General features: G+C 42.6%; 1 protein-coding gene across 1 annotated transcript; it reads right to left on the bottom strand.

Moving 5' to 3' along the window:
- Positions 1–24054: 24054 nt before the first annotated feature.
- On the bottom strand, positions 24055–25947 carry LOC123449145 (nuclear transcription factor Y subunit C-2-like). The gene is made up of 2 exons (XM_045126246.1): positions 25694–25947; positions 24055–24991 (listed from the first exon to the last, which is right to left on the bottom strand). The coding sequence occupies exon 2, from the start codon at positions 24948–24950 to the stop codon at positions 24225–24227; it is 726 nt and encodes a 241-aa protein (XP_044982181.1). The 5' UTR covers positions 24951–24991; positions 25694–25947; the 3' UTR covers positions 24055–24224.
- Between the last annotated feature and the right edge of the window lie 310 nt (positions 25948–26257).

The raw sequence follows: 26257 nt of genomic DNA, 5'->3' as shown, positions 1-26257 counted from the left end.
CTGTCCCGGTAGGGCTTCGCCTAAGCACTACCGGGAAAACTAGAGGAGAAATCGATCTTGGGAGAGAGAGGGGCGCCAAGGGTTTCGTGTGTCCTCTTGGGGCACCCCCTCCTCTCAATATATAGGTGGAGGGGCGTGGGGAACAGCCCCTCCAAGCCCTAGGGAACATCCAAGGGGGGAGGAGGTGGAATCCTAGTCCCCTTCCTTCCCTTCCATACAAAGATGGACTTTCCACCTTTCCCAACTACATGGGCCTTGAGGGACTTGTGCGCTCGGCCCAATAAGGCCACAATGTCTCCCCTCAGCCAACAAACCCTTGGGACGTGGTAGAACCCTTGGTGGACTGCCGGACACCTCCGGAAATTTCTGTAACCTTCTAGAAGCTTCCTGGTACAATGCCGGAAAAACCCAAATATTTTTCGGTAGCCAAAATATGACTTCCCATATATAAATATTTACCTTCAAACCATTTCGGAGCTCCTCGTTACATCCGGGATCTCATACGGGACTCTGGACAACTTATGGTTACTACCACACATAACTCATTAATACCAAATCGTCACCAAACCTTAAGTGTGCAGTCCATGCGGGTTCGAGAACTATGCAGACATGACCGATACACTCTCCGATCAATAACCAATAGCGGGACCTGGGTGCCCATATTGGCTCCTACATATTCTACGAAGATCTTTATCGGTCAAACCACGATGTCAAGGATTCAATCAATCCCATATATTGTTCCCTTTGTCCATCAGTATGTTACTTGCCCGATATTCGGTCATCGGTATCTCCATACCTAGTTCAATCTCGTTACCGACAACACTCTTTACTCATTCCGTAATACAAGATCCCGTGAATAACTCCTTAGTCACATTTCTTGCAAGCTTATTGTGATGTTGTTGTTGGGGAACGTCGCATGGGAAACAAAAAATTTCCTACGCGCACGAAGACCTATCATGGTGATGTCCATCTACGAGAGGGCATTTCCGATCTACGTACCCTTGTAGATCGCATAACAAAAGCGTTAGTGAACACGATTGATGTAGTGGAACGTCCTCACGTCCCTCGATCCGCCCCACGAACCGTCCCGCGATCCGTCCCACGATCTAGTGCCGAACGGACGGCACCTCCGCGTTCAGCACACGTACAGCTCGACGATGATCTCTGCCTTCTTGATCCAGCAAGAGAGACGGAGAGGTAGATGAGTTCTCCGGCAACGCGACGGCGCTCCGGAGGTTGGTGGTGATCTGATCTCGGCAGGGCTCCGCCCGAGCTCCGCAGAAACGCGATCTAGAGGAAAAACCGTCGAGGTATGTGGTCGGGCTGCCGTGGAAAAGTCGTCTCAAATCAGCCCTAAAACCTCCGTATATATAGGTGGGAGACGGGGGGCCTTGCCTTGAGGCTCAAGGAGCCCCAAGGGGGTCGGCCGAGCCAAGGGGGGAAGTCCTCCCCTTCCAAACCGAATCCAACTAGGTTTGGAAGGTGGAGTCCTTCTCTCCTTTCCCACCTCCTCTTTTTTTCTTTATCTTTGATTTCTTATCCTTTGGCGCATAGGGCCTTCTTGGGCTGTCCCACCAGCCCACTAAGGGCTGGTGCGCCACCCCCAAGGACTATGGGCTTCCCCGGGGTGGGTTGCCCCCCCCCCCCCCCCCGGTGAACACCTGGAACCCATTCGTCATTCCTGGTACATTCCTGGTAACAACGAAAACCTTCCGGTAATCAAATGAGGTCATCCTATATATCAATCTTCGTTTTCGGACCATTCTGGAAACCCTCGTGACGTCCGTGATCTCATCCGGGACTCCGAACAACATTCGGTAACCAACCATATAACTCAAATACGCATAAAACAACGTCGAACATTAAGTGTGCAGACCCTGCGGGTTCGAGAACTATGCAGACATGACCCGAGTGAGTCCTCGGTAAATATCCAATAGCGGGACCTGGATGCCCATATTGGATCCCACATATTCTACGAATATCTTATCGTTTGAACCTCAGTGCCAAGGATTCATATAATCCCGTATGTCATTCCGTTTGTCCTTCTGTATGTTACTTGCCCGAGATTCGATCGTCAGTATCCGCATACCTATTTCAATCTCGTTTACCGGCAAGTCTCTTTACTCGTTCCGTAATACAAGATCCCGCAACTTACACTAAGTCACTTTGCTTGCAAGGCTTGTGTGTGATGTTGTATTATCGAGTGGGCCCCGAGATACCTCTCCGTCACACGGAGTGACAAATCCCAGTCTCGATCCATACTAACTCAACGAACACCTTCGGATATACCTGTAGAACATCTTTATAGTCACCCAGTTACGTTGGGACATTTGATACACACAAAGCATTCCTCCGGTGTCAGTGAGTTATATGATCTCATGGTCATAGGAACAAATACTTGACACGCAGAAAACAGTAGCAACAAAATGACACGATCAACATGCTACGTCTATTAGTTTGGGTCTAGTCCATCACGTGATTCTCCTAATGACGTGATCCAGTTATCAAGCAACAACACGTTGTACATAATCAGAAGACCCTGACTATCTTTGATCAACTGGCTAGCCAACTAGAGGCTTGCTAGGGACAGTGTTTTGTCTATGTATCCACACAAGTATATAAGTCTTCATTTAATACAATTATAGCATGGATAATAAACGATTATCTTGATACAGGAATTATAATAATAACTATATTTATTATTGCATCTAGGGCATAATTCCAACAGTCTCCCACTTGCACTAGAGTCAATAATCTAGCCCTCACATCATCATGCGAATTACATTGTAATAAATCTAATACCCATACAGTTCTGGTGTTGATCATGCTTTGCCCGTGGAAGAGGTTTAGTCAGCGGGTCTGCTACATTTAGATCCGTGTGCACTTTGCATATATTTACGTCCTCCCCTTCGACGTAGTCGCGGATGAGGTTGAAGCGTCGTTTGATGTGGCTGGTCTTCTTGTGAAACCGTGGTTCCTTTGCTAAGGCAATGGCACCCGTGTTGTCACAGAACAAGGTTATTGGATTCAGTGCGCTTGGCACCACTCCAAGATCCGTCATGAACTGCTTCATCCAGACACCCTCCTTAGCCGCCTCCAAGGCAGCCATGTACTCCGCTTCACATGTAGAATCTGCTACAACGCTTTGCTTGGAACTGCACCAACTTACCGCACCCCCATTAAGAATAAATACATATCCGGTCTGTGACTTAGAGTCGTCCGGATCTGTGTCAAATCTTGCATCGACGTAACCCTTTACGACGAGCTCTTCGTCACCTCCATACACGAGAAACATCTCCTTAGTCCTTTTCAGGTACTTCAGGATATTCTTGACCGCCGTCCAGTGATCCACTCCTGGATTACTCTGGAACCTGCCTGCCATACTTATGGCCAGGCTAACGTCCGGTCTAGTGCACAACATTGCATACATGATAGAACCTATGGCTGAAGCATAGGGGACGGTGTTCATATGCTCTCTATCCTTATCAGTTGCTGGGCACGGAGTCTTACTCAATCTTGTACCTTGTAAAACTGGCAAGAACCCTTTCTTGGACTGTTCCATTTTGAACCTCTTCAAAACTTTATCAAGGTATGTGCTTTGTGAAAGTCCTATCAGGCGTTTTGATCTATCCGTATAGATCTTAATGCCTAGAATGTAAGCAGCTTCTCCTAGGTCCTTCATAGAGAAACTTTTATTCAAGTAATCCTTTATGCTCTCCAAAAACTCTACGTTGTTTCCAATCAGCAATATGTCATCCACATATAATATTAGACACGCCATAGAGCTCCCACTCACTTTCTTGTAAATACAAGATTCTCCAACCACTTGTATAAACCCAAATGCTTTGATCACCTCATCAAAGCATTTGTTCCAACTCCGAGATGCTTGCACCAGTCCATAAATGGATCGCTGGAGCTTGCACACCTTGTTAGCATTCTTAGGATCGACAAAACCTTCGGGTTGCATCATATACAACTCTTCCTTAAGGAAACCGTTAAGGAACGCCGTTTTGACATCCATATGCTAGATTTCATAATCGATAAACGTAGCTATTGCTAACATGATTCTGACGGACTTAAGCATCGCTACGGGTGAGAATTTCTCATCGTAGTCAACTCCTTGAACTTGTGAAAAACCCTTTGCCACAAGTCGAGCTTTATAAACGGTCACATTGCCGTTAGCGTCCGTCTTCTTCTTAAAGATCCATTTGTTCTGAATTGCCTTGCGGCCCTCAGGTAGTACTTCCAAAGTCCACACTTTGTTTTCATACATGGATCCTATCTCGGACTTCATGGCCTCTAGCCATTTTTTGGAATCTGGGCCCACCATTGCTTCTTCATAATTTGCAGGTTCATTGTTGTCTAACAACATGATTGACAAAACGGGATTACCGTACCACTCTGGAGCATCACGTGGTCTCGTCGACCTGCGTGGTTCGACAGGAACTTGAACCGGAGTTTCATGATCATCATCATTAACTTCCTCCTCAACCGGCGTCGCAACGACAGGGGTTTCCCCTTGCCCTGCGCCACCATCTAGAGGGATGAGAGGTTCGACAACCTCATCAAGTTCTATCTTCCTCCCACTCAATTCTCTCGAGAGAAACTCCTTCTCGAGAAAAAGCTCCGTTTTTAGGAACAAACACTTTGCCCTCGGATTTGAGATAGAAGGTGTACCCAACTGTCTCTTTTGGGTAACCTATGATGATGCACTTTTCCGCTTTGACATAAGCATCACATCCCCAAACTTTAAGAAACGACAACTTTGGCCTTTTCATACCACAGTTCGTATGGTGTCGTCTCAACGGATTTTGATGGTGCCCTATTTAAAGTGAATGCAGCTGTGTCTAATGCATAACCCCAAAAAGATAACGGCAAATCCGTAAGAGACATCATAGATCGCACCATCTCTAATAAAGTACAATTACGACGTTCGGACACACCATTACGCTGTGGTGTTCCAGGCGGTGTCAACTGTGAAACAATTCCACATTGTCTTAAGTGAGCACCAAACTCGAAACTCAGATATTCACCCCCACGATCATACCGTAGGAACTTGATCTGCTTGTTACGATGATTTTCAACTTCACTCTCAAATTGCTTGAACTTTTCAAATGTTTCAGACTTGTGTTTCATTAAGTAGACATAACCATATCTACTCAAATCGTCAGTGAAGGTGAGAAAATAACGATATCCGCCGCGTGCCTCTATGCTCATCGGACCGCACACATCGGTATGTATGATTTCCAACAAGTCACTGGCACGCTCCATTGTTCCGGAGAACGGAGTTTTAGTCATCTTGCCCATGAGGCATGGTTCGCACGTGTCAAGTGACTCAAAGTCAAGTGACTCCAAAAGTCCATCGGTATGGAGTTTCTTCATGCGCTTTACACCAATATGACCTAAGCGGCAGTGCCACAAAAATATGGCGCTATCATTGTTAACTCTAACTCTTTTGGTCTCAATGTTATGTATATGTGTATCACTATCAAGATTCAATATGAACAATCCTCTCACATTGGGTGCATGACCATAAAAGATGTTACTCATAGAAATAGAACAACCATTATTCTCTGACTTAAAAGAGTAACCGTCTCGCCATAAACAAGATCCAGATATAATGTTCATGCTCAACACAGGCACTAAATAACAATTATTCAAGTTCATAACTAATCCCGATGGTAACTGAAGTGAAACTGTGCCGACGGCGATTTTATCAACCTTGGAACCATTTCCTACGCGCATCGTCACTTCATCTTTCGCCAGCCTTCGCCTATTCCGCAGTTCCTGTTTCGAGTTGCAAATATGAGCAACAGAACCGGTATCGAATACCCAGGCACTACTACGAGAGCCGGTTAAGTACACATCAATAACATGTATATCAAATATACCTGATTTTTCTTTGGCCGCCTTCTTATTAGCCAGATACTTGGGGCAGTTGCGCTTCCAGTGACCCATACCCTTGCAATAGTAGCACTCTGTTTCAGGCTTAGGTCCAGCTTTTGGTTTCTTCGTCGGATTGGCAACAGGCTTGCTGCTCTTCTTTGAATTACCCTTCTTGCCTTTGCCGTTTCTCTTGAAACTAGTGGTCTTATTCACCATCAACACTTGATGCTCTTTACGGAGTTCAGACTTTGCGACTTTCAGCATCGCAAACAACTCGCCGGGTGACTTGTTCATCCCTTGCATGTTGTAGTTCAACACAAAGCCCTTATAGCTTGGCGGCAGTGATTGAAGGATTGTGTCAGTGATAGCCTCTTGCGGGAGTTCAATCCCCAGCTCAGCTAGACGGTTTGAGTACCCACACATTTTGAGCACATGTTCACTGACAAACGAATTCTCCTCCATCTTGCAAGCATAGAATTTATCGGAGGTCTCATACCTCTCGATCCGGGCGTTCTTCTGAAAGATGAACTTCAACTCCTGGAACATCTCATATGCTCCATGACGCTCAAAGCAACATTGAAGTCCCGGTTCTAAGCCATACAAGACTGCACATTGAACTACTGAGTAGTCCTCCTTACGTGTTAACCAAGCGTTCTTAACATCCTGGTCAGCCGTAGCGGGTGGTTCATCTCCTAGCGCAGCATTAAGGACATAATCCTTCTTCCCAGCTTGTAAGATTAACTTAAGATTACGAGCCCAGTCTACAAAGTTGCTTCCATCATCTTTCAACTTAGCTTTCTCTAGGAACGTATTAAAATTCAGGGTGACTGTCGCGTGAGCCATGATCTACAACACAAATATATTCATAGTGGACTTAGACTATGCTCAAGATAATTAGAGTTTAACTTAATCAAATTACTTGCTAAACTCCCACTCAAAAAGTACATCTCTCTAGTCATTTGAGTGGTTCATGACCCACTTACACTAGCTCAAGTCCGATCATCACGTGAGTTGAGTATAGTTTCAGTGGTAAGCATCCCTATGCTAATCATATCATCTATATGATTCATGGTCTCATGTGTTCCGAGGCCATGTCTGCACATGCTAGGCTCGTCAAGCTTAACCCGAGTGTTCCGCGTGTGCAACTGTTTTGCACCCGTTGTATGTGAACGTTGAGTCTATCACACCCGATCATCACGTGGTGTCTCGAAACGACGAACTGTAGCAACGGTGCACAGATGGGGAGAACACAATTTCGTCTTGAAATTTTAGTGAGAGATCAGCTCATAATGCTACCATCATTCTAAGCAAAATAAGGTGCATAAAAGGATTAACATCACATGCAATTCATAAGTGACATGATATAGCCATCATCACGTGCTCCTTGATCTTCATCACCAAAGCACCAGCACGATCTTCTTGTCACCGGTGCCACACCATGATCTCCACCAAGGTGTTGCCATCGGGGTTGTCGTGCTACTCATGCTATTACTACTAAAGGTACATCCTAGCAAAATAGTAAACGCATCTGCAAGCACAAACGTTAGTTTAAAGACAACCCTATGGCTCCTGCCGGTTGTCGTACCATCGACGTGCAAGTCGATATTATCTATTACAACATGATCATCTCATACATACAATATATCACATCACATCGTTGGGCATATCACATCACAAGCATACCCTACAAAAACAAGTTAGACATCGTCTAATTTTGTTGTTGCATGTTTTACGTGGTGACCATGGGTATCTAGTAGGATCGCATCTTACTTACGCAAACACCACAATGGAGATATATGAATTGCTATTTAACCTTATACAAGGACCTCCTCGGTCAAATCCCATTCAACTAAAGTTGGAGAAACCGACACTTGCCAGTCATCTTTGAGCAACGGGGTTACTCGTAGCGATGAAACCAGTCTCTCGTAAGCGTACGAGTAATGTCGGTCCAAGCCGCTTCAATCCAACAATACCACGGAATTAAGAAAAGACTAAGGAGGGCAGCAAAACGCACATCACCACCCACAAAAACTTTTGTGTTCTACTCGAGAAGACATCTACGCATGAACCTAGCTCTGATACCACTGTTGGGGAACGTCGCATGGGAAACAAAAAATTTCCTACGCGCACGAAGACCTATCATGGTGATGTCCATCTACGCGAGGGGATTTCCGATCTACGTACCCTTGTAGATCGCACAGCAGAAGCGTTAGTGAACGCGGTTGATGTAGTGGAACGTCCTCACGTCCCTCGATCCGCCCCGCGAACCGTCCCACGATCCGTCCCACGATCTAGTGCCGATCGGATAGCACCTCCGCGTTCAGCACACGTACAGCTCGACGATGATCTCGGCCTTCTTGATCCAGCAAGAGAGACGGAGAGGTAGATGAGTTATCCAGCAGCGTGACGGTGCTCCGGAGGTTGGTGGTGATCTGATCTCGGCAAGGCTCCGCCCGAGCTCCGCAGAAACGCGATCTAGAGGAAAAACCGTGGAGGTATGTGGTCGGGCTGCCGTGGAAAAGTCGTCTCAAATCAGCCCTAAAACCTCCGTATATATAGGTGGGAGAGGGGGGGGCCTTGCCATGAGGCTCAAGGAGCCCCAAGGGGGTCGGCCGAGCCAAGGGGGGAAGTCCTCCCCTTCCAAACCGAAGCCAACTAGGTTTGGAAGGTGGAGTCCTTCTCTCCTTTCCCACCTCCTCTTTTTTTCTTTCTCTTTGATTTCTTATCCTTTGGCGCATAGGGCCTTCTTGGGCTGTCCCACCAGCCCACTAAGGGCTGGTGCGCCACCCCCAAGGCCTATGGGCTTCCCCGGGGTGGGTTGCCCCCCCTCCCCCCCCCCCCCCCCCCCCCCCACCCGGTGAACACCCGGAACCCATTCGTCATTCCCGATACATTCCCGGTAACTCCGAAAACCTTCCGTTAATCAAATGAGGTCATCCTATATATCAATCTTCGTTTCCGGACCATTCCGGAAACCCTCGTGACGTCCGTGATCTCATCCGGGACTCCGAACAACATTCGGTAACCAACCATATAACTCAAATACGCATAAAACAACGTCGAACCTTAAGTGTGCAGACCCTGTGGGTTCGAGAACTATGCAGACATGACCCAAGTGACTCCTCGGTCAATATCCAATAGCGGGACCTGGATGCCCATATTGGATCCCACATATTCTACGAAGATCTTATTGTTTGAACCTCAGTGCCAAGGATTCATATAATCACGTATGTCATTCCCTTTGTCCTTCGGTATGTTACTTGCCCGGATTCGATCGTCGGTATCTGCATACCTATTTCAATCTCGTTTACCGGCAAGTCTCTTTACTCTTTCCGTAATACAAGATCCCGCAACTTACACTAAGTCACTTTGCTTGCAAGGCTTGTGTGTGATGTTGTTTTACCGAGTGGGCCCCGAGATACCTCTCCGTCACACGGAGTGACAAATCCCAGTCTCGATCCATACTAACTCAACGAACACCTTCGGATATACCTGTAGAGCATCTTTATAGTCACCCAGTTACGTTGCGACGTTTGATACACACAAAGCATTCCTCCGGTGTCAGTGAGCTATATGATCTCATGGTCATAGGAACAAATACTTGACACACAGAAAACAGTAGCAACAAAATGACACGATCAACATGCTACGTCTATTAGTTTGGGTCTAGTCCATCACGTGATTCTCCTAATGACGTGATCTAGTTATCAAGCAACAACACCTTGTACATAATCAGAAGACCCTGACTATCTTTGATCAACGAGCTATCCAACTAGAGGCTTGCTAGGGACAGTGTTTTGTCTATGTATCCACACATGTATATAAGTCTTCATTCAATACAATTATAGCATGGATAATAAACGATTATCTTGATACAAGAATTATAATAATAACTATATTTATTATTGCCTCTAGGGCATAATTCCAACAGTTGTATTACCGAGTGGGCCCTAGAGATACCTCTGTGTCATACGGAGTGACAAATCCCAGTCTCAATTCACGCCAACCCAATAGACCCCCTCGGAGATACCTGTAGAGCACCTTTATAGTCACCTAGTTACATTGTGACGTTTGATACACACACGGTATTCCTACGGTGTCCGGGAGTTGCATGATCTCATGGTCATAGGAACAGATACTTGACATGCATATAAAAGTAGCAATAATCTGAGAGGATCACATGCTAGGTTCATAGTTTGTGTCCTGTCCATCACATTATTCTCCTAATGATGTGATCCCGTTATCAAATGACAAGTCTTGTCTATGGCCAGGAAACCTTGACCATCTTTGTTCAACCAGCTAGTCCATTAGAAGCTCATAGGGACAATGTGTTGTCTATGTATCTACACATGTATTTGAGTTTACAATCAATACAATTCTAGCATGGATAATAAACAATTATCATGAGCAAGGAAATATAACAATAACCAATTTGTTATTGCCTCTAGAGCATATTTTCAAGAAGACCAAACTCGGCTTTGTGGATAAATTTCTCAAATTCTTCTCTAATACCTACACTCACCATGAACTCGATGCACGGTCATAGGCAAGATTTGATAGCGGCCTCTCATATTAAGCTTGCGCTTGGTTCAACATAAGACCGACGTATCGAGCCACAACTGGATGATGCTTCCGAGGACCTCCTCCTTGAAGAACTCCTTCCCAATATGTACATTTTATTTGCGTACAATTTTTGATATTTTTGGTCCACAAATTTTTTGTCAACAAAACGTCACAAGATAAATAGTAACTACTCAGGAGCATGCATAGAGACCATTTTAAGCATTCAAACTACTTAGAACTCTAAGAATTCATCATGCGAGCTCATCTAAAGCAGCAGCAAGAGTAGCTAATTATTCAAAGTACAAACCACTGAGGTCAAAATTAATTGGATCAAAAAAGGAGTCACATACCAAGCAACAATCCCCCGAAACAGTTTCCTAAACGGAGCTTCGAGCTAAGAGATCCAAATCCGCGGGTTTGAGAGAGAGGGAGGGAGGGAGGGAGGGAGAGGGAGAGAGAGAGAGAGACAAATGAAAAAAAATCTAGAGGTAGGTGAAGGAGTGACCTAAATAGATAAGTGAGGGGGGCCACGTGGGGATGACAACCCATCAGGGTGCGCCTCGGGCTACTTGCGCGCCCAGGTGGGTTGTGCCCACCTGGTGCACCCCCGTGTGATGTTATTTGCACTAAAAATTAACAGATATTCAGAAAAAAAAACCGTGTCAAATTTTCAGGGCATTCTGAGCGCTTTTATTTTTGGGTCATTCTTTATTGCACAGGAAAATTCAGAAAACAGACAAAACATGGCATTTTATTTTATTGAACTAAGAAAAATAGAAAATAATAGTTAGGAGACAAGGTTGTGCTTACTAAATTCACCAACTTCATACTTCTCAAAAATGATCCATTAATAAGGTTGACCAACTCTTATTAACAACCACCTTCGATTAGCATGAAACCGTAGAACTTTCGTAAAACACTAAGTTACCTCAATCAGGATATGCATGTCCCCAAAAAATATCATTTCATATTTCTTTTTGGTAGTAGGTAGAGGTAGTTGAAAACTTCCAGTAGTGAGTGCCGGAGATTTTTCAATAATATTTATACCATTCACTTGTAATTGTTTCTTCGGGAAATGCACGGTATGCTCATTACCATTGATATGAAAAGTGACATTGCTTTTATTGCAATCAACAATAGCCCCTAAAGTATTCAAAAAGGGTCTACCAAGGATAACCGACATGTTGTCGTCCTCGGGCATCTCAAGTATAACAAAGTCAGTTAAGATGGTAACATTTGCAATAACAAGGGGCACATCCTCAGAAATCCCGATAGGTATGGCAGTTGATTTGTATGCCATTTGCAAAGATATTTCCCTAGGTGTGAGTTTATTCAAATCAAGTCTTTTATATAAATAGAAAGGCATAACACTAACACCAGCTCCCAAATCGCATAAAACAGTCTTAACAGAGTTTCTTTTTATGGAGAAAGGTATAGTTGGTATTCCCGAATCAACAAGTTTTTTGGTACTCCGTCCTTAAAAGAATAGTTAGCAACCATGGTGGAGATTTCATCTTCCGGTATTTTTCTTTTATTGGTGATGATGTCTTTCATGTATTTTGCATAAGGGGCCATCTTTAAAATATCACTCAAGCGAGTGCGCGAAAAGACTAACCTGAGCATTTCAGCAAAGCGTTCAAATTCTTCATCATCTTTCTTCTTACTTGGCTTAGGTGGAAAGGGAATGGGTTTTTGTACCCATGGTTCTCTTTCTGTACCATGTTTTCTAGCAACAAAGTCTCTTTTATCATACTTTTTATTTTGGGGTTGTGGGTTATCAAGGTCAATAACAGGTTCTATCTCAATATCATTATCTGGTTGTTTATCATTGTCTAGTTGAGTGTCTTTATGAATAGCATCATTATCCTCTTCATTATCTCTAAATGAATATTCATTACCAAATTGGGTTTTAGCATCAGAGATAGAGACATCATTACTACTTTCAGGATGTTTTCCTATTTTAGGTTCACTAAAGGTATGTCGAGTCCTATCATGTTTCTTTTTCTTTGACTTTCTAGAAGGACTAGGAGCATTGGTGTTAACTCTTTGTGAATCTTGTTCAATTCTCTTGGGGTTTCGCTCATCATAAAGTGGTTCCTAAGTCATTCTACATCCTCCACTTACGACCCTAATAGCATGATCACTCATATTATTATTCATTTCATCAATCAGTTCTCTTTGAGATTTAGAAACCTGTTCTAACTCAGTTTGAACCATAAAGTCATGTTTTCCTACACCTCTAACATAATTGGAGATTCTAAATAACAAGTCACTCAAGCGAGCAATCATATCAGAGTTGTATTTCAATTGTTTCATGACATTGGCATTGAAGTGATCTTGTTTTCTGATGTAGTTATCAAACTTATAAATGCATTGGCTAGGATGTTTATTGTAAGGGATATCACTTCCATCAAATTTAATTAAAGAATTTACCTCTACCACCTTTGGTGGTGGTATGTCAAGTCCATGTATTTCTTCAATAGGTGGTAAATTTTTAACATCCTCGGCTTTAATACCTTTTTCCTTCATACATTTTCTTGCCTCTTGCATATCTTCAGGACTTAGATATAAGATACCCATCTTCTTCGGAGTGGGGTTATGTGGTGGTTTGGGAAGAGTCCAATCATCATAATTCTTCAATAATTCCTCCGCTTGTTCAATGGCCCGTTCCCTGAAAACACAACACACAACTATCTAGGAAGTCCCTAGAAGCATCGGTTAGTCCATTATAGAAGATATCAAGTATTTCATTTTTCTTAAGTGGATGATCAGGCAAAGCATTAAGAAGTTGGAGATGCCTCCCCCGAGCTTTTGGGAGACTATGTTCTTCAATTTTCACAAATTTAAATATTTCCTGCAAGGCAGCTTTGTTTCTTATGAGCAGGAAAATATTTTTCACAGAAGTAATAAATCATATCTTGGGGACTACGCACACAACCAGGAGAAAGAGTATTGTAACAAGGTTTAGCATCACCCTTTAATGAGAATGGAAATAATTTGAGGATAAAGTAGAAGCGAGCTTTCCCATCATTAGCAAATAGGGTGGCTCTATCATTCAGTTTAGTAAGATGTGTGACTACGGTTTCAGTTTCATAGCCATGGAAATGATCAGATTCACCAAGGTAATTAACTCTGGGTTGACAAAGAATTCATAATCCTTATCAGTAATACAGATAGGTGAAGTAACAAACCGAGGATCTCATTTCATTCGAGTATTCACCGATTTTTCTTTCAGTTTGCATAGTAATTTCTCAAGATCAACTCTATCATTGCAAGCAAGAAATTCTCTAGATGTCTCCTCATCCATAACATAACCTTCAGGTACCTTGGGTAATTCATATCTAGGAGAGCTAGATCTAATAGGTGTTTTAAGGTTTTCACCTTCAAGTACTTCATCAGTTTCAATAATTTCATCAGTTTTAGCATTCTCAATATCTTTAATTCTAGCAAGTTGTTCATCAAGTAGTTCACCTAATGGCACGATCTTATCAAGCAAGGTACTAGCATCATCATAAGCATCACTCATAGCATAATTAGCATCATCAATAACTTGCGAAATATCAGGATTAATAGCAGATGGTGGTGTTGCAAGTTTATTTATAACTGAAGGAGCATCAAGTGCAGAGCTAGATGGCAATTACTTACCTCCCCTCGCCTTCGAGGGAAATATCTTGGTTCTATCATCCTTTAGGTTCTTCATGGTGATAAATAGTTAATAATCCCAAGTGAATCAACAAATATAGCTATGCTCCCCGGCAATGGCGCCATAAAAAGGTCTTGATAACCCACAAGTATAGGGGATCACAACCATTTTCAAAGGTATAGTATTCAACCCAAAATTATAGATTCGACACAAGGGGAGCAAAAGAATATTTGCAAGTGTTAGCAACTGAGTAGTCAATTCAGCCACACCTGAAGATTAAATATCTTCAACAGAGTGATGTGTAGCATAGTAATATGATAGTTTGGATTGTAGCGGTGACAACAGTAGTAACGGTAACAAGGATAGCAATGATTTTGTAGCAGTTGTAACACTAGCAGCAACATCAGTAACTTAGCAAGAACAATATGTAGGAAAATCGTAGGCATTGCATCATTGGATTCGTTGGATGATATTCATCATGTGACAGTCATAACCTTGGGTGATACAAAACTAGCTCCGGTTCATAAATATAATGTAGGCATGTATTCCATAAATAGTCATACGTTCTTATGGAAAAAACTTGTATGACATCTTTTGTCCTACCCTCCCGTGGCAGCGGGGTCCATAAGGAAACTAAGGGATATTAAGGCCTCCTTTTAGTAGAGAACTGGAAGAAAGCATTACCACATAGTGAATACATGAACTCCTCAAACTACAGTGATCATCGGAAAGTATCCCGAATACTATCACTCTGGGGTTTACGGATCATAACACGTAATAGGTGACTATAACTTGTAAGATCGGATCTAGAACATAGATATAATGGCGATAACATTCAGATCTGAAATCACGGCACACGGGCCCAAAGTGACAAGCATTAAGCATGGCAAAGTCATAGCAACATTGATCTCAGAACATAATGGATACTAGGGATCAAGCCTAACAAAACTAACTCGATTACATGATGAATCTCATTCAACTCCTCACCGACGAGCGAGCCTACGAAGGAATTACTCACTCCCGGTGTGGAGCACCATGGAAATGGCGAGATGAAGGAGGGTTGGTGATAACGAAGACCGAAGGTTCCCCACTCCGGAGCCCCAAACGTACTGCAAATCTGGCCTCCCGATGAAGAACAGGAGGTGGAGGCGGCTCCGTATCGCAAAACGAGATAATTCTTCCTCCTTGATTTTTTCTCCGAAAATATGATTTTATAGCATCAGAGATAGGGTTAGCGGGGCCACCAGGTTGACACAATGCACCTCGGCGCACCAGGAGGCAGGCACGCCCTGGTGGGTTGTGCTCCCCAGGGACCTCCCCCTCTGTTGGTTCTTGGCTCTAGTATTTTTCTTTCATTGTATAAAAATTCTCCAAATTTTTTGTTCCATTCCAAGAACTTTTATTTCTGCACAAAAACAACACCATGATAGTTATTCTGAAAACAACGTCAGTCCGAGTTAGTTTCATTCAAATCATGCAAATTAGAGTCCAAAACAAGAGTAAACGCATTAGGAAAAGTAGATACGACGGGGATGTATCACTAGGCGGTAGCTTGATGGCTTTCTCTCTCATTTGGATTCTCAATACAATGGTCTCTTGGAGATCTATCTGATGTAACTCATTCTTTTGCGGTGTGTTTGTTGGATCCGATGAATTGTGAGTTTACGATCACATCTATGAAATTATATCCATTCATGATTGTTATAACCTCCTATTGTTGGGTTTTTGTGTGGGCAACTTGATCTTTTATTTTGCAATAAGAAGAGGTGCTTTGTGATGGGTGCGATCTTGCGGTGCTCAATTTCAGTGATAGAAAGAGATGTGACACACATGTATCTTTGCTATTAACGATAAATCGATGGGTCCATCCTACATGAATAGATCTTGTCTACATCATGTCATCGTTCTTGAAGCATTACTCCGTTTCTCCACGAACTTATTGCACTAGATGCATGCTGGATAGCGGTCGATGTGTTGAGTAATACAAGTAGATGCAGACAGAAGTTGGTCTACTTGTCTTGGACGTGATGCCTATATACATGATCATTGCCTTGGATATCATCATAATTATTCGCTTTTCTATCAATTGCCCAACAGTAATTTGTCTTTCCACCGTTTGCTATTTTCTGAAGAGAAGCCACTAGTGAAACCTACGGGCTCCGGGTCTATTTTACATCATCTATTTGCAATCTGTATTTGGCTATTCGTGTTTCTATTTTATTTGCTCTTTTATTTTCATATCTACATTATCATGAACCCAAAAATATTTTGATGTGTTTTATTTTCCATCACTTTATTTGCATCTATCAATCTATTCTTTTACTTTACCCACGAGGGTCTGACAACCCCTACACACGTTGGGTTGCGAGGATTTGTTATTTGTGTGCAGGTACCACGTACATAGTCTTGTGGATCTTCCTACTGGATTGATACCTTGGTTTCATAACCGAGGAAAATACTTGTCCTCGCTGTGCTACATTACTCTTAAAGTTTGAAGGGAAACCAACGCAAATCAACGGGGAGAAATAGATCAGGCAAGTTAAATCTTCGGGCAACAATGAAGAAAGAGAGTGAATAGGTGAGTAAAATTATAGAGGAAGACCCTATTTTATGATCCAAATCGAATCGTTATGTAGATTTATATACTAAGCGATACTGCCGCTTCGGAGAGAAGTACTACCGTTAGTACCTTCACACAACACTGCGAAGGTCTAAGTGGTAGCTCCCCTCAGGATTCTGGTAGTACTGGCTAAAATGAATAGCAGGTACTGTCGTAGCAGTGCCACCCTAGTGTCATATGAAAAACAGAGAGGAATGACCCCTCTGCGATAGTTCATCCGGTACTTGGCTCAAGGGAAGGTACTACTAGCCTACTGGTAGAGCTGCAACATACATGCCAGTATACTAGCTAAAATACAATAGCAGGTACTTCTGTGGAACTGCCGCTCTAGTACTGCTACCAAAACATAGAAGAATGACTCCTCTAAGATAGTAGGTCAACCACTTGCTTTAGTAGTGCCGCTCCAAATGGGAAGCGATACTACCGGCCCGGAGCAATGAGTAGAAGTAGTGCTCCCACGAAGGGTACTGCCTACCACTCGAGTAGTACCTAATGAGTAAACATAGGTTGAGTTTGAAAATGTCCTTGAAAAAGTGGGAAGGTACGGTTTTCCTATGATCGAAAGAATGTACAACCTTCGTTCCTTTCCTTTTCAAGGCAAACCTAACCGCCTTGTGCCGCTTCTGAATATGAATGTGTATCTTAAGAATCTCTAATATTGAAGGAGAATCTGCCGTCGTGGTGATGGTTCGACATCCCCTCGCTCGTACAACAACTAATTACGAGAAAACTTTAGCTTCGCGCCTGGACCACGATCGCACCAGGTGAAGAGAAATGTCATATGAGCCCACGTATGAGATTCATCCAACAGCCACGACCCAGTCACGCACCTCCCACGGCCAGCCACGACCCAGTCACGTACCTCCCACGCCCCCATCTCCCCCAACCCCCTCGCTCTCGATCCCATCTCTCTCCCGTTTTTTTGCCAACGCCAGCCTCCTCTTTCATCTCCTATGGCCTCTGGCAGTCTGGCTACCATAGGAAAGGGTAGGTAGATCCATCTCGCCCACTTCTTCCTGCCATCGTCATCGTCCTCCACTCGACCACGCTTAGCTTCCACGATTTGGGTGCCTCACCTACAAGGAATCGGTGCATCGTACTTATTCCAGCCCCGCATGCAGGTGGCGGCAGATGTTGGCAAGGATTCATTTGGAAGAGCAGGTGGCGTACAAGGTCGCATGGAGATCCAACGACCGGAAGTTCGGCTCCGTAGAGGACGCCGTTACAGGTGTGTCGATCTCAATCTTCTCCTCCATGGCCATTGTCTTCCTTAGCCGTGGGTGTAGCAGGTGTGCTCTCGCACGCAAAAGAATTTTCAATACGTGATGGGTTCTGTTCTTTCTAACTTAGTTATTGCTTGCCTTATCGTGACATCTTCTTTGCCATAGTGAGCACATCATGATTCGTGAGCCATCATGCTCCTTGTTATGTCATTAATTGTGTCCAGAAATCAGTTTTAGTGAAGATTGAATGGTTTTTAGATTAGGTGGAGAATACATGAGTACTCTTTTGTCTCTTCTGTAGTGTATTGTTATTTAACTGAGGCGTATGCAGTGGGGTTATGTTTATTGAAGCAACCTAATTAATTACATCCATGGTAAACACTATTTCAGTTGGTTGTGTAACTGAGACGTACTATTGTATGACAAACTTTATGCGTTGGGAGACATGGCAACATGTTAATTAAAGACATGGTAAACACTATACTTTCAAAATTCCTATGCAAATTGGGAGACCAGACCTTACAGTCATCGAATCCATGAAAGATTATGCAGTGGGTTGTTTAACCGAGACATTAAATTATTGCTGAATGCATCTTCATGTGAGAAAATGTGGACGGCTACAGGAGAAACATAAACTTTATCATATATACAAAGTTGGAAATGTTTAACTGCTCAAACTTTCTACTTTGCAAACAAATAAAGTGATGTTGCAAGGTATTCAAATGTCTGTGGTTGATCAAAATTTACATTGGTTTAGCAATAAATTGGTGCTTAATTGTTGCCTTGGTGATTGCTACGGTTTCATGGTTTCAGAAACATGTCTACTGATGAACTGTCTCATAGTTTATGCCTGGTTTCCAATCCGTTATATACGTATATCTTCCTCATGTTAATGCTCTATCAGAATTGTCTCATTAATTCTTGTCATATTATTTTTCTCAAATACCAGTTATCCTTTGACTGGCTTGCACCTAATTTTATAACTCCTGCTAGAATTCTAAATAAAACTACTTCATATGCAGAATTAGAAGAATTCCAAGAAAGATTATCGCTTCAAAGACTCGTAGCGGCCACAAAATAATTGACATCAAAACTAGATCTGGGTCCTACATATCCGGTCTTGCTCGGTGAGATTTCTATTTTCCATTGTGCTATATACCTATATGATTGATTTTCTACATGAGGTAGTGACAAAATCACCTGATACAAGGTCAACCTAAATTTCCATTTCTACAATACTAGCTACTAACCAACACTATGTGTTTGCGATCTCATCACAGAGTGATTAGTCATAGTAGACTATGTGCCAGCTTATGTGAGTCCAATCAATCTATCTTACTGTCATTACCCATTGTGTAATTGGGATTATCCGCACCAACCTTCATAGACTCCTAAAAAACTATCCTAGGATTATCAGGATCTCAAAAATTGAGGTTGCAGCCTATGTGAAATCTTTATTGCCTGAAATTGTAGCACTTCTTTATTTTATGAATCACAGTCTAAAGTCTCAAAAGCAGTTGATCATTACCGTGGAACATTGGATTATGAGATGTCACAGTATACAAAACACCTATCTAATATACGGGAGAAGGTATGTATTTTTCTGAAGCAGCTGTGTGGATATAGGTCTTACTGAAAATTTGTAACTCAGCTTGTAATGTAATCTCAACAGTTGTTGTGTAACAATCAGCTCATATGCTCATATATGAATAATCCACCCAAATGACATGTGGTAAAGAGCATGTGGGGCCAAAGGCCAGTACCATCCCGTCATTTGAGCCAAATCAACATGTGGTAATATCAAACGGTATCACCTTTCACACGACATGTTTTTTCATTGGAGTATGATTATTTATAAATTTAGATTGGTTAAGTATAAACAATGTGCTTGGTATATTGCATCTAATTAGGGTCTTAGATTTAGCAATTTTACACTGTCCCTGCATAAAGCCCTACAAGACTTCAAGGAACAATGTGCTAGACAGAAGAACCCGTGCGCTGAATCTATGGCACCGCCTCGCCAAGGTGCACATCTCTTATGAATCGCTATGTTATGTTACTGCAGTTTTCAAGTGTCTCTATTTTTGACAGTTACGTGTTGAACGTGCTTTGTTTTGGTTGTAGTTTTTTATTTTCTTGGTCCACAAGAGAGGCGATTAAATCAAACTTAAGTTTGATTTAAGACAAATATAATGCAACAAATGTGGTAAGGAAATAAAGTTGAGTGCGTGATGCGATCTCTCGTATAGGGGAACCAACTGTAAGGATATTCTTGTTTAGGTTTGTCTTTCAAATGGGCTTGAAAACTGTATTTGGTTTTATACAATGTAGTTTTATTCTGCTTAATTCCATCCTCTAACCTATACTACTGTGCTCATGGTTTTGAGTTTATTTTGGCATTTCTTGGATTACAAACTGGTTTTCTTTGTGTCAGGTTTTAGATAATTAAGGAAAGGCAATTCTTGCATCAAAAGGCAGTTTTTTTTTAAAAAGAAATGGAAATGCTACCTTATCAATTTCTGGCAATATTATTTCTTTTTTTGGACTCAGCCGCGAAGAATCCATATAAACCAATTAGCAAACTCTTGCTTCGATTTCATGGGATACCTTTCAATTGTACCAAAAAGTCCTTTGTGTAGGAAACTGTTAGAGAGGCAGCAGAACTCTCTAGGACCTCCACAAGATCATATTCACAGCTTCTAAAATTTTCAAAGCTCCAACCACGCTTACAGTTCTTGTATATAGCCCATACCTGGCCAACACAAGGAAGAATTTCATACTTCTTTCCTTTATTAATCGTTGTCCCTTCCATGGAGATAGGTCTACCGGGAGGAATGGGGAAACTCCCCTTTGTTATTCATAATAAAGTGACATATTGAGTAAACTGTCGTTTATTATAAGAGGTGTGAGTGAACCATGAGAGCATTTTGATGGAGAAGACACAACATGGAGAGGAGGATAAGCAAATACGTATCACGGTTGTTGCTGCCGAGAGAGAAGTGTAAATAAGATAAGATACAACATGGAGCGGTAGACCATGAGATATATTACTTGTTGCTTCCCATCTTCTTTGGCTTAAAACTTCCTACAAGATTGATCTTATCATGAAATGGAGGAAGTCGAGAATCTTGAGGTTTTCGAGTGAGTGTTTGATTACATACATAGGCTCTTTCTCATGGCCGACGCTTGGACAATGAGTACGCATACTATTTTCAAAATGAGTAGGTATCTTTCCTTTCTTAGTAAGTACTATTGTTATGCACTTACGTTTAATGAGTAGGTATCTTTCCTTTCTTAGTAAGTACTATTGTTATGCACTTACGTTAAATGAGTAGGTATCTTTCCTTTCTTAGTAAGTACTATTGTTATGCACTTACGTTAAATGAAATTTTATCCATTTTGTAGTATCCTGCAATGGTTTACAGATGGTGTGGCTCCTCACACTAAGATGATCGAGCAGCAATCTAGAGTTCTCAATACAAACCGATGACGCCTCCTCGAGATCCACTTCTCTGCCGCCCCCAACCCTGGTACAGTATGAAAATCCTACGAATAAATCAGAAGAATAGGTAATTATCGGATGCTTATGTTTTGTTGGTGTAGTAGTCCTTTTAGGTCCAGTCCTTGAGGATGTTACTCGACGTTTCCGTTTAGTCGAGTGATTTTGCGTGTTAATAATACAATAGATGGATCTACTTAACACTTTTTAGTGCATAATATTTCGTGAAAGCCTTAAATTTGACGTGAAGGCCTCTACATTATTATTGTCGGTCCTAAATTACATCAAAGACTTCAACAAGGGATGATGCCTCTTTTACCTGATTGGTGTGCTTTCCTAGTTCCCTTTCCTGAGTAAATCATAGTGTAGTTGCGTCTTACCTTGTGTGTGAGCTTGTAGGTGTGCACTTCATCACTTTTTTGTTTCTTATACTATCCTTGTTTTATTTCTTATGTTTAGGTTTAGATGTTTTCTTCAACCTGGAGGCTCAGCCAGGTTTTCCTTCAATCTTCTACTTCGACTTCTATTGTTTTCATGCAGAATGTTAAACAAAATATCCAAGAGAAGTACAGCTGCTCTCGGCTTCAGAAGATACCCTGGAGAAATTTGTGTTGTTGTGTTTTGAATGATGACTCTAGCTATAGTAGAAATGTATTAGGAATACATGAACGTGCATATGCATTTCATGGCTCTGAATGAGGTCAATATCCCGTATTAGCTATATCTTGTTCATATTTTTTGCCTTTGCTCTCTACGGTGGGTGGTGGCTGTTTGATAATGGTCCAGTTTGGATGTTTTTATGATACTATTGAGATATTTCACACCGTATGTATTAACCATTGATAATTTTAGTTAATGATTCCTGATTTTATCTCTCTATGGTTGGCCATCCGCACAGTAACATGCAACTACTAGGATAAATTGAATTTTAAACTTCCATTTTTTACCAATTGATATTTAAAAGGTAGCACTAATTGGAAATTAGAATATTAACAATGAGCTTAAGTCGTGTTATGAGCCAGAACTTGCTTTGTTTGCTAGGCTTGCTCAATAATTTTATCTTTGTTCATTATTATTGCATGCATTAAATATTCATCATATATCATATCTCCATGTGCGATGTCTTGTGACCCATTAGGTGACCTCAATTGTTCCGGGATCATGGCTTCAAGCATCGCCACCGCCTAGCTAGAGGCGATCATCATCCAATTCGTCAAATGACCTCAAACATTTTATGTTTATTTTTTAATCTGTGGCAATGCACGGGCATTCGACTAGTACGGTTAGTACGCAAATTGCATTGTCATTAATACTTAAATCACTTACACGGAAATGTCCTTTCATAAGTGTGACAAACCTATTTTGTTCGCAACATAATTGTTTCTGTTCGGTTCTAGGTGGGACAGGAGTAAAAATACATGAAAATGAAAGCCACTAAGCACCCCAAAGACAAAAAATATTGTGTTTTCTCCGTCGAGAAATATAAGTCAAGTTTTACTTTAAACAATTTGCAAGGCATAACTTTGACTACAATTTTTACTTGTGATATGTTTAGAAATAATAAAAAGGTATATTATACATAAAGATGGCATTGCAAGAAAAATACAGTAATGTTATTTTAGTATGTTTTTTATTTGTGAAAGTGTCAAAGGTCATATATTAAAGTCAATCAACCTTTGCAAAGACATCCTCATGAAAATTAAAATTACACGTTGGTCCTAGGGAAATCAAAGATGTCTTCCTCTTGCACTCCCCGACGACACTCTGTGGGCGAAGCTCGGAACCACAGCGGGACCTCAGAAACACTAGTGGAGTCTGTGAATCTTTGTCTTCTATGTTTGATCCTATGTACTAGAGATGATACCCCTCGTTATTGCAAGAATTGGATGAAATTATTTCTATGAGATTTGGCAATATGATTACTAAAACTAAAGTACATATAATTTATTATATTTGATTATTATATAGTTGCAGAATGTTAATTGAATATGTGTACAATGCATGATGCATGTCAAGACAGGTTTTCTTTTATGCGTGACGGAATGGTGAGTTGGCATAGTAGCATGTTAATAGAAATGAGTTTGTGATTATCAACTATTTAGATATGTAGGATTATTGATGAAAGTTTAAAAAATATTATTGCACATATGATTATGTTCTTGTATTTCTGGCTAAAGAGAGCACGAACTGGGGAAAAAAAACTCACTTCGTCCCAATGTAATGCATAATTTTTTTTCTTCGCAAAAGTCAAATTTTACAAACTTTGACCAAGTTTATATATAAAAATATACGCCCGCTACAAAACATTTGTCACGGTATTAGTTAATTTGAACTAAAACCACGGCAACATGTTTTGGAACGGAGGTAGTATATGTATATAAGCAATACAAAATATGTATTGTACTAAAACACATTTCATAATGAATCAAATGATATTGATTTAGTATTCGAGAAGGGCTAAACTTTTATGTATATTTCATCAAAATTTATAAGGTTTAACTTCAATTATATAATACACATTATATTTTGAAACGAATGGAGTACATGGTTTGTGCGTGTAGAGGAAAGGCCATATGTGTGCAAGAAAGTGTGCCCTGCCTATATGCATATCCTGCATGCCTGGATTCAAATTCATGGTAGTATTATCTGGTTGTTTTTCCAAAAGGGATGCATAATTAACTGCTTGTTAGTCCTTAATTAACGCAAGACATGCCATATACTCACACAATTACATTGCGCGGCGTGGTAAATAACATTTTGAGTATCCAATACGCGCAGCTCTAGCAGCGATCACTCGGAGCTTGGAGGCCCCGGAGGGAAGCCAGCCGAGCCACCATGGCCCCCCGTGAACCCTTGCCCTTCCTCGCCGAAGCTCCCGGCACCTTGATCCACGTCCGCCCCGCCTTGCTGCCACGCTGGTTCCCACGCCGGAACATGCCAGGCCGGCATCATCGGTGCAGCCGGCTGCCCCATCGGCGGATAGTAGTACGGTAGCCCGGCGGCGGGGCCCCCACCGGCCGCACCAACCCCTCCGGCGACAAACCCGAGGGCTGCGCTGCCGGGCTCCTCCTTGGCCTCCTCGCGCGGCACAATGTCGACGAGGAAGTCGAAGACGTCGGTGCGCGCGATGGCAGCTGCGACATCGTTGCGCTGCAGTGTGCGGCGCTTGTTCTCCTCGGCGTGCAGCCAGGAGCGGATGGTGAGCTCGAGGATGAAGAGCTCGCACGCCTTGGCGAAGAGCACGGGCGCCTCCGCGGAGATCATACGCACGTCCTCGTCGGCCTTCATGATCTTCTTGATCCGTGCCAGCGGCAGCTGGTGGTTCTTGAAGTCGGACGCCGACGCGCGCTCCGCCTCCTGCCGCTGGTACGCCCAGAACGCCTGCAGCTGGGCCTGCTGCTGCTGGAGCAGGTGGTGGTGTGGCACCGGCGGCGGCCCAGGCACGCCCGGCACCGGGGCTCCGGATGCACCGGTTGCCGGGGGCTGGGTGGTGTAGGGCAGCTGGTGGTTCTCCATTGCTATCTAGCTTGCGATCTGCAAGCTAGGGCGATGTATAGCTGCATGGAGAAAATCAAGACGGTTGTTAGAACTTAGAAATGAATGATCTGTGCACCACCCCGTAACCGGAAGTAACAATGGCTACCTAGTTCAAACTATAGGCTTGCAAAGCCTAAATGACGCGACGCTTGCAAAGAGATCGATCAAGATGTCAAAGAATGGCGAGAACCATCAGGTCCAGGGTATACAGTAGAGAAACAAGATGTTAGCCATTCAGAAGAGGATGAGGTGATCATGTGGGTAATCTTTCATTATAAAGTTTGGTACTATCTAGGATGTGGCGGATCAAGAGATGAGGAAGCGAGACTAGCCATAGGTGGCGAAGTGCAAACAAGGGGGCCTACTTATCCCTTGCTTATCGTGCACATGCATATTTCTGCTAGCCTGATCGGGATCGACGCAGCGTTAAGATCTTACTATCAAAGTAATAAACCTGCATGCAGCTAAAACATGAAGGCTGGAGAAGTGATGGATCAAAACAAAGAGCAGAACTACATCGATCGATCATCGATTGTCTACTAGCCAAAAGCCAAAACGATAACGAGGAGAAGAAGATCAGCTCCGGTTTCATTCAGGCTGGAAGAGAAAGAAGCAGTACTGAGTACAGTTACAGGCGCAAGCTCTGCATGTCTGCATGCGTGAGACGGTAAAGATGGCGAACGACTAGAAACTTAAGGTGGAACAATCATAGAACACCAGACCTGGGCTTTGTAGATCAGACGAACCCCCTCTGTGAACTTGATCTCTTACTGCTTCAGTTAGCAAGGGGAGGGAAGGCGAGCATGAGCGGCTCCTGCTGCTCGGCGCAAGCGCGTCGGATGCTTCAGCACACACGGTGATCAGAAGCAGCAGGACACGCCCTCGCGGCCATTGCCGAGCTAGAGAGAGGGCTGAATAAAAATGGCCAGCTCTCGGTCCAACGAAGCTGAAAAAGATCACGCGGTAGACGGACACGACCTGGGATCCGGGATATCTGAAGCACGCGCGTCATTTTCGTCTGCTTGGAAGCTAGCTAGCCGAAAGGTATTATCCGGTGCTGTTATGCAGTTTACGGTGAAACACTAAGTATGTCAGTCTGTATTCTGAATATTATGCAGCAAAAATAGCATGTACTGGTAAGGCTAAATTACAGCACCTAGATACATGTTGTGCACAGAATTAGGGCCAAAAATTGGGTCTGTGTCCTGTGAATTTTCTGTGAGTTGTGTACGTTCCTGACCATAGCTGATCAATGGATTTTTCTAAAAATAAAGTTTGTCAAGGGG

The sequence above is a fragment of the Hordeum vulgare genome, chromosome 4H (assembly GCF_904849725.1).
Source record: "Hordeum vulgare subsp. vulgare chromosome 4H, MorexV3_pseudomolecules_assembly, whole genome shotgun sequence".
In the NCBI taxonomy this organism is placed as follows: Eukaryota; Viridiplantae; Streptophyta; class Magnoliopsida; order Poales; family Poaceae; genus Hordeum; species Hordeum vulgare.
This window is presented reverse-complemented; position numbering and strand designations above follow the sequence as displayed.

Excerpts from the sequence above, each read along its gene's own strand:
- LOC123449145 (XM_045126246.1), bottom strand. The coding sequence starts at position 24,950 with ATGGAGAACCACCAGCTGCCCTACACCACCCAGCCCCCGGCAACCGGT.